Source organism: Gossypium raimondii, chromosome 6, assembly GCF_025698545.1.
Source record: "Gossypium raimondii isolate GPD5lz chromosome 6, ASM2569854v1, whole genome shotgun sequence".
Taxonomy (NCBI): Eukaryota; Viridiplantae; Streptophyta; class Magnoliopsida; order Malvales; family Malvaceae; genus Gossypium; species Gossypium raimondii.
In genome coordinates, this window is record NC_068570.1 from 2623201 (window position 1) to 2632652 (window position 9452).

Below are 9452 nucleotides of genomic sequence, written 5' to 3' on the forward strand. Positions count from 1 at the left end.
AACAATCCTTTACCATTTTCACCACCGAAACCAGATTTAGATACTTACAAAATCCAACATTAAATGTATACAATTGGTAAAAACAAATCAAGATGCACTTTATGATTTGTATTACATAAGTCAAAATTTCAGAAATAAGCTAAGGAGAAAACGAGTCTGCAATCTTCAATGAGCGAACACAACAGTGCTAAACCAAATCAAAAAGGGATGATGATTTCTCACCACGATCACACCTGCCTTGCAACATGCATCACCGGATCCGGTACACAATGTGACAACATTCTTGATAAAGTTACTAAAGTTCCAGAAATCATCCCTTCCTTATTAGGTGTGTTTCCATAAATTAAGCAAAAAAGGATGGTTTCAGAAGCAGTAGATAACAATATTGCCCACAACATCCTTGTAATCTGGATCAATCAGTCCTTCCAAGTATTCAATTCATTTTTGGATTGAGTGAAATATATGTTTTTAGAACTTTTATTTCCATCTCAATATTTTGGCTGAATTGTTTCCAAGTTACTTCCCATTTTCATCTTCCACCATTACATAAACTAAGCATGATTAGTTTTATGCTTTACTAAATTGGCGGAAAACATCCGAGCAGTATCCTACAACAGAAGTAGCCAAGTGATCGTAACTATTTCGATTATACTTATATACATTACAAAGCACCTAATTGTGACACAAAACATTTACTCACCCACCCAAATTAGTAACTCTAGATAAATCACGATCAAAATAATCAAAATTAAACATGCATCTATTTATGAGATAATCTAAATTTATAAGCAAACAACACTTATCAGTGTCTTCCCAAATAAATGGGACTCATGTATTTCATGTTAGTGTGGATATAAACATGTACATAAACCTAAAAAACTATGAAATTAAAATAAAGATGCGAAAAATCAAATAATTAACAAAAAAATAGAATCGAGATAATGAAGAAAAACTTTCAGTTCAACAAACAATTTGGCACGATTATAATTTGGCACATCAAATCCGAATGGGTAATTGATGATGACGTGGATCAATTTTATAAGCTCTTCAATGTAGTCATCCATATTGCTCTCTAGTGCATCTAAATTGGGTAAAAATTTTACTCGACAATTGGAACCCTTACCCGTAATGAACAAACATTTAATCGGGTTTTTTTTGTAAATGTTTTTATAGCTATTTCTATCCGTTTTTCTAGCCCAAATACGGGCAATATTTTTACAAAATATCTTTTAATATATGTAAACTTGCTAGACCTATTCCGTTGACACTTATATTTCAACTCACTCTTTTTTATGTTAAAAAATTTCTTTATATTTTTAGAATCTTTGAACGCAAGCCAAGGGTGCAGGTTTTTTCTAGGTAGGTTTTACCCCATGGCACACTAGGATGGTTCCATGTGGAAAAAACAAATATTATATATATAAAATCATTAAAAATGCATTTTATGATTTTCTATGAATTTTTATAAATTTTTATTTTTTAATGTTTTATATATAAAATACTATTTCCTAAATTTTGGGAAAGAATAGCCTAAAACCCTAATTTCCTTTTAAAATCGACATATTTGCTTAACTAAAATATTGTATAATTGAAAAACAAATTTCAGTTCTTGAATAATATATTATGAGAAACCTTAAATTAGGATGATCTTCAAAATTAGGTTTTAGGCTCCAATAAAATTTTGGCACCTCATCAAATTTTAAAGACACATAATTATTATCATATATCCATCGATATTCAACTAATTCTCCAACTCTAATTTTTTAAAATAATAAGTAATTAAAAAATAAATAACATAGAAACTTTAAAATTTACACAATTCTTTCTTCAATTTTTTTACAGAATTCTTGTTGTTGAATATTCAATGCAATATAATTTTACTTTTAAAAATATATAATATGAAATAAAAATAAATTGAAATTGAAAAGAAAAAAATCCACTACCTAGAAACTTTAAAAAAATTAGTTGCATAAAAATAAAAGATATTAACTTATGAGAAAAATAAAATGATTAAAAATTTTAAAAGAAAAAAATATGTTTGTTTATAATTTAAAATCATAATTCAATCATCTATATTATTAGTATTTTCTATCAAAATTATCAATTTATCATCTTTATTTTCAATCAAATCATATATGGTATTATACACACAATAACTGAATCTAAATTTTTTCAAATTATAAAACTTAAAAAAACTGAAACTTAATTTTAAAATGAAAATATTTAAATTTAACTGTAAAATATATAAATATTAATATTTAAAAAATTATATCTTATCAATTAATCAACTTATAAATTAGTTAACCCATTAATAATGGGCCTTAAGCCCAACTTCCTAATCTCAAAGGCGGGTAAATGGGTGGATAGGAGACCCGAACCAAGACCGAACCGGATTGGTCGGCGAGACTCGAGAGGGGCCGTTGATCCGGTTTTTCATTATAATCGACCGGACTAGTTCGACAGATTTTGGCGCAAAAAAAAAAAAAAAAAAGACAGGAGAAGACAGGCGCGCAGATAGAGGAAGGACATCATCGTAAAATTCCACAACCAGACCATAAAAAGTCACTAAAAAGTAAAAACATTACTGCATAGTATTCCACGAGAGATCTCCATTATTTTCATTTGCCATTTATTATTTTTAATAATTTTCAACACCCAAAAAATTGCTGCAAACCCTAGCTATGGGTTTTGTCTCACAAAAAATGTAGCAAAACCTTGCAGATCTGACCCTCCAGGTTTTGTCCTTCTTCTGTTTTGTTTCTTGTACTTGCTTTTCTTTTTGCTCATGATTGTCTTTTGATCATCAATTGCACAGTTTTATACCGGACAAAGTAGTTTGATTTTGTTTATAATTTCAAATATGTTGTTTCTTTGTTCTTTTTCATAGGATTTGAACTTTGAATGCTAATGTTGTTAGTAAATAGCAGCCTTTAGAGCAAATAATTGTGTTTTAGTAGCAGTTTTAGCATTATCATATTGCAATTCTACTTTGAAGTTATGATGAGAGACTATGCCTTTACTATTTTTGGAATGGTTGTTTCCCTTTTAAAAACTATGTTATTTAGACTATAGTTCCTTGTTTGCAGCTGTTTGCATTTGTTTGGTACCAAGAGAATTGAAGACACGGATCAATAAAGTGTTTGTGTGGTTGCTTTGTTCTTTTGATGATTTCTATGAGACACGTATCGATTCAGTTTTGAGGATGATGCAAGAGTGAGAAACGAAGAGGGAATGCGAGATTTGTGGATACTTGATTACATATGTTACGACGTCTTGGGTGGTTAATCGGTTTGAATAATAGAAGTGTACAAGCAAAGAAGTTACCAGATGCAAAGCCTCACCCGGCTGAAGTACAGCCGGTGGTAATGTTGGATAGTGTCCAGGAGATTGCAATTTACATCCATAGGTTTCATAACCTTGATCTTTTCCAGCAAGGGTATGGCTTCTTCTTTTTTTTTTTGCATTTTTCTGTTTATTTTCGAGTTTTATACATATGAATTGCCTTCTGGTTCTTGTGTGGCTTAGATGGTATCAACTGAAGCTAACTGTTAGATGGGACAATGATGAGTATGCTCCTGTAGGAACACCTGCGAGAGTCGTCCAATACGAAGGTAATTTGGTGAAATTGTTGTTTTTTCTTCTAATGCTTCCACTTCGTCATAAGATTAGAAATCAAGTTATTTTGAACTTATATTTAAATATGCTATATTAGCTGATCGACTGATTTTGATGCAGTTGAAGCAAATAGTTATAATGTCCTTTATATTCTTAATTAAAACTGACAATTGGTTTTCATTTTGTTGAATGGTGAATTATTTTTTGAACTATTTGTTGTTTTCTCCTACTTATTTAATGAGTTTTATACTTCACTCTGAAAGCTTAATGCAGTAGTGTTTTAGAGAGCAGTTCTTTGTTAATAAGATTAGAAAATGTTGCAGCCCCAAGTCTTGTTTCTGATGAAGTATTTGGAGTATGGAGGATTGATGATACGGACAACAGTTTTGCAACACAGCCTTTTCGAATCAAATATGCGAGACAGGATGTTTATCTATCTATCATGGTTGCCTTTGATCTACCTATTCCTGAAAATGAGGTAGCCAATCTCTTTCTTGTGTATCTCTGCATTCCCTTGAACAGGGAAGCACACCAAATACGTTACCAACCAGAAACCTTTCTCTGCCTTCTGATGCCTCTAAGCTAACAGATGCTAAAATCTCTACTCCAACCATATGAAAATAGAAATGATATTGGATCTTCCTGAAAGTCAACAGGGTTTTCTTTCAATCTAATTTTGCTACTCAGAAAGGAAATGTATAGAAGTCTTTCTTCTTTGATTCTGTTTGGCTATTGTCTAGCCATGAAAGTCAATTTTTGTTTCTCATTTTGGCACTGATGTAGCATTATCCGACAGGGTCTTCCCTCATCAGCTGTCATCTTGAAGTTTGAGCTTCTATATGCTCCTGTATTGGTGAATGGGTAAGTTGAGAACTCCTATTTATGTATGAATGGTTAAAATTTAAAGTTTATACTTATATTCCTTGTGCTAATGTGTTTCATTTCTCTCATCAATTATTTTTCTAAGTTAAAACTGCCCATAATTGATTGGGATGCATTCAATCAGTTCTGATTTTCAGGCTTCTCCTGATTATTGCCCGGCTGCCATCCATGAATTCCGAATCCCTCCTAAAGCTCTTTTAGGACTTCATTCTTATTGCCCTGTTTACTTTGATGCATTTCATGCTGTTCTTGTGGATGTAAGTGTTCACACGACTCTGCTAAAAACTGTTTCTTGCAAGGTCCACACGAAGGTACCCAGGTTTGTCTCAGATCTAGAAACAATGATGACTAACCTTCTCACCAACCATATTCCTCTCATCTCCTCTTCCGAACCCTTTTTCAGGGTGGTGGCGGGGGTGGTTGTTTGGGGGGAATGAGATAAACGGAGAGGGGTGGTTTCATTTATTAAAGTAAAATTGTGCTTTGATGATATGTTGAAGTAACTTGACCTGTTGAATCATTTCAGCATTGCTTATTCTACAACTAATGATGTTTCTGGTGAAAGCATTGATGGATCTACTCAGGTTTGTTCTAAACTTTTAAAATTGAAATGCAATAACTACCCTTAACCATAGCTTTCCCATTTGTGCTTCTGCTTGATTGTGGCATTACATTCAATAGATTTTTGGTGTCACCACTGGAATGTGGCATGGATAAATGTTCTATGGCTGTAATATAATCTCAGAATCTAGTGTGCAAGGTGTGTGCATGAGAACAAAGTTTATTACCTTATTGTGGATCTAGTCTATTCATTGGACTGGTGGAAATTGTGGGTTATGGTTAGTAGAATGTATGAATTTCATGAGGCTTGATTATTTAAGCTGTAAGAGTTTAATATATCCATTTCCAATTCTTAATTTAAGTGGTATGGGTTTATGGAACTTTTTCTTGTGGGTTATGTGGGTTATAAGGGAAATTTTGTATTGCTTTAATGCAGCTTCGTGTTATCCTTGATAATCAATATTAATGCACTAATAGTTCGACTACATGGTTGACTAGGCACTGGATCAAGTGGCTTCTACTGATCTGAAACAGGTCATGCTTGTTAAGGCATTATTAAATGCTCGTGACACACTGCTTGCGGAGCTGCAAAAACTTAGTGATGCCATTAACCATGCTGTTGATTTGACTGAATTTACCTCCAAAATGAATGATATGAAGTTATTTGATTCCTTTCTGCAAGAACCGGCTGCTGCTGATGCTGACGATTCAGCACAAGGCAAGCCACAAAATGGTCTTGAGGTCCTTGCTTTATGTTATTGAACAGTGTACTCTTATTCTTATTTTTTTGTTTTAATATATTAAAATTATAACACCTTTGTCTCTTAACAGAGAGTAAATGGCAGATTAGAGTTTCTAAGTGATAGATTGCTCCATAATTTATCGAAGGATGATGTACTTAAAATATTTAATCTATCGGGTGATCAAGTGTTTTATTTATGGAACACTTTCCTCAATTTCCACAGGTTAGCACATACATCTTCACTTCCTGTTCTTGCTGTTAGACATTTTCTCCCCTAAATGTAGGCTTGTTATGTTCAGTATCCCTCTTATTAAAACTTAAGTCTCTTTCCAGGGATAGTAAAACACGGATATTGGACTTCCTTCGTGATGAATGGGCTAAAGATCGAAGAGCTGAATGGTCAATATGGATGGTGTACTCCAAAGTTGACATGCCTCATCGTTACATAAATGGCAGTTTTGATGAGTCTTCCCACCAAATCGTGCATAAGAGGGGTTCAAGTTTGTGGAAATTAACAGATGATGTAATTACTCATTTATGTTTTTATTTCTTGGCTGACATAATCGGCTATGAACAACAATAATTTTTTTCAATTTCAAATTCATCTTGTGGAATGCAGCCTGCACAGATGGCAGCTATGCGGGCTGAGCTTCATCGGCGAAGTATTGCACAAATGAGGGTAAGTCCTTATATTTAATGCTTATTGTTTTTATTTACATATGCCTTAGTTTACCGCTAATGATTGTTTGCACACAGATGAACAGCCGATCAATCCAAGACATGCAAATATTTGGAGATCCTTCAGGAATTCCTATTGTAATTATAGAGCATGTAATGAATGCACCTCAACGTACTTCTAGTGATAACTTGTACATGAGGAACTTGGTCATAAGAGATTCAATTACCACAAGCACTGTTCCTAGTTCTGAAGCTGTGAAAAAGCTATCAAGTGCAAGTGCTGCGCAAAGTGGCCGTGATTTAAAGATTGTCATCTTTGTACATGGTTTTCAGGCAAGTTTCTTCTCTCCCACACTTGTTTCTTGGGTTAAATTTTTGTTGCCTTGTTAGGTTTTGGTGTTGTGCTACGGACAGTTTGTCACGTGAGTTAATGTGTCTGATCCTATCTTGAACATGATAGGGGCATCATTTGGATTTGCGGCTTGTTCGGAACCAATGGCTTTTGATAGATCCCAAGATAGAGTTTCTTATGTCCGAAGTAAACGAAGAGAAAACATCTGGAGACTTTAGAGAAATGGGACTAAGGTTGGCGCATGAAGTCATTTCTTTTGTTAAAAAGAAAATGGATAAAGCTTCGAGATCTGGACACTTGAGAGATATCAAACTTAGTTTTGTCGGGCATTCTATCGGAAACGTTATAATAAGAACAGCATTAGCAGGTCGGTTATCTTTGTTTAAAGCCGTGTTTCCATTTTCACCACTTTGAAATGTCTGTTAGAGATGTTCATTTCATTTTGCAGAGAGTGCTATGGAACCTTACCTGAGATTCCTCCATACATTTGTGTCTCTATCTGGTCCACATTTGGGATATCTATACAGTTCAAATTCTTTATTCAATTCTGGACTGTGGCTTTTGAAGAAGCTCAAGGGGACACAATGCATTCATCAGCTCACTTTTGCTGACGACCCTGATATTCGTAACACATTCTTCTACAAACTTTGCGAGGTATTGAGAACAAAGATGCAAAATGGTCTCGAGTTTGCTGTTGTTCGGTAAAAGTATCATGTGGGCTCCTGTACTAGGAGTCAGATTACATTTTTCCCATTTTACTCAAAAAAAGGGCAAATTAGTCCCTATACGTTAGATTAAAAAGTAATTTTTTTTTTGTTAAAAATTTCATCTGGACAGTCTCATTTTGACGTACAGGGCTCAATTTTTAACAATAGAAATGAATTAAATTTTAGCAATACCAATTTTGCTTTTCGATCCAATGTACAAAGATTAATTTGCTTATTATTTTTTTTAGTAAAGGAGGCAAAATGCAATTTGCCTCCTAATACAGACTTGTATGGTACTTTTACTGCCATTCTTCGTATCTGGTGCCCTCTGTTTTGCTTAAGACATGGCAGAAACATATAATGCTTTTCCTTTCCTTCTTTCAGCAAAGATCTCTGGAAAATTTCAAGCATATAATCCTCCTTTCTTCACCCCAGGTATTCCACCACAGCCCTTGCTGATTATTATTTTTTTCTTCTCGAACTTGTTAGGATCATCCGGCTGTTTGTTTGTAAGCAGTAAGGTTAATGAAAATTAATTTAGAAGTTTTATGTGATTAAGACGTTAAAGTTATAATTAAAAAGGGTAAACTACAAAGATCATCACCCAATTATAGAAAAATTTCATTTTAGGCACCCAAAATAAAAAATGTACAATTTAAGCATTCACATTATTTAGTTTGATCGTTTTGGTCACTCTCGTAAGCTGACGTGACAATTTAAAAAATTAGTATAATAACAAATTTAGCTCTCAACTTTGATATATTATATTGATTTAGTCATAATTTTAAAAATTAACCTTCAAATTTACAATGTTTTCAATTTGATCTTAATTCTAAAATTCAATATATAAAAATACATAAATATTTTCAAATTTATAATTATATTCTTTTGAAAATATTTATGTACTTTTATACATTTCTTTGAATTTTTAAAGTTAGGATCAAATATTTGTAAATTTTGAAGGTTAATTTTTTAAAATTATGACTAAATCGATATAATATATAAAAATTGAGGGCTAAATTTGTTGTTATTTTTTTTATTTTCACATCAGCTTGCTGTTTATGATTTTAACAAGAGTGACCAAAATGATTGAACTGTAATCCGGGTGTTTAAATTGCAAGCCTTTTATTTTAGGTGGTTAAAATGAAAATTTCTTATAGTTGGGCGACTATCTGTGCAGTTTACCCATTAAAAAGTTGATTAGCTGTTCATGTTTTCCCTTCTACCGTAAGGCCATTGACAGATAGCATCTCTCTCAGGATGGTTATGTTCCGTATCATTCCGCCAGAATCGAGTCATGCCGGGCAGCGTCAATGGACAACTCCAAAAAGGGAAAAGCATTTCTAGAGATGTTGAATAACTGCTTGGACCAGATACGCGCTCCTACAGCTGAGAATAGGGTGTTTGTGCGTTGTGATATCAACTTCGACACATCCTCTCATGGCAGGAACTTGAACACATTAATTGGAAGAGCTGCTCATATAGAGTTCTTGGAATCGGATATTTTTGCTCGGTTCATAATGTGGTCATTTCCAGATCTATTTCAATAATTATTATGGGAGCCGGTGATTTCCGTTCCTAGTTCCCAACCATCGTTTTTAAGTTGTATACTTGTCTGGTACACATTCCGAGCATCAAGATGGTAGCCGCTGTATATTATCAGGTTTAAGATGAATCTTCCAAAAAGCTCCCTTAAAAATGAGGACCGATGTCGGTTCGCCAAGCGTGTACTTCTAAAATGGTGAGTTAGGAGGGCCAAGCTTTTTATACAGTAGAATGTATTCTCTGTAAAACTAGCAACAATGTGAAATCCAGTAGGGAATTTAACTCCATAGAGAAATGATGTATGTATGTGATGGGAATGAATTCAACAAATGATTGATGCATAATAGATATATTTTCAGTTAACATCTTA

The 9452-nt window shown here is 33.4% G+C and overlaps 1 protein-coding gene across 3 annotated transcripts; it reads left to right on the top strand.

Moving 5' to 3' along the window:
- Positions 1-2466: 2466 nt before the first annotated feature.
- Positions 2467-9452, top strand: LOC105772507 (uncharacterized). Of its 3 annotated transcripts, none has more exons than XM_052632538.1 (16): positions 2467-2572; positions 3087-3436; positions 3526-3611; positions 3939-4093; positions 4412-4476; positions 4622-4816; positions 5024-5081; positions 5557-5799; positions 5890-6023; positions 6134-6323; positions 6420-6479; positions 6557-6811; positions 6939-7197; positions 7279-7484; positions 7922-7972; positions 8797-9452. In XM_052632538.1, the coding sequence occupies exons 2-16, from the start codon at positions 3261-3263 to the stop codon at positions 9085-9087; spliced, it is 2424 nt and encodes an 807-aa protein (XP_052488498.1). In that variant the 5' UTR covers positions 2467-2572; positions 3087-3260; the 3' UTR covers positions 9088-9452. The 3 variants fall into 3 exon arrangements, with proteins under 3 accessions (XP_052488498.1, XP_052488499.1, XP_012449242.1); XM_052632539.1 differs by having other exon boundaries at positions 2479-2735; positions 8718-8834; XM_012593788.2 differs by having other exon boundaries at positions 2480-2735.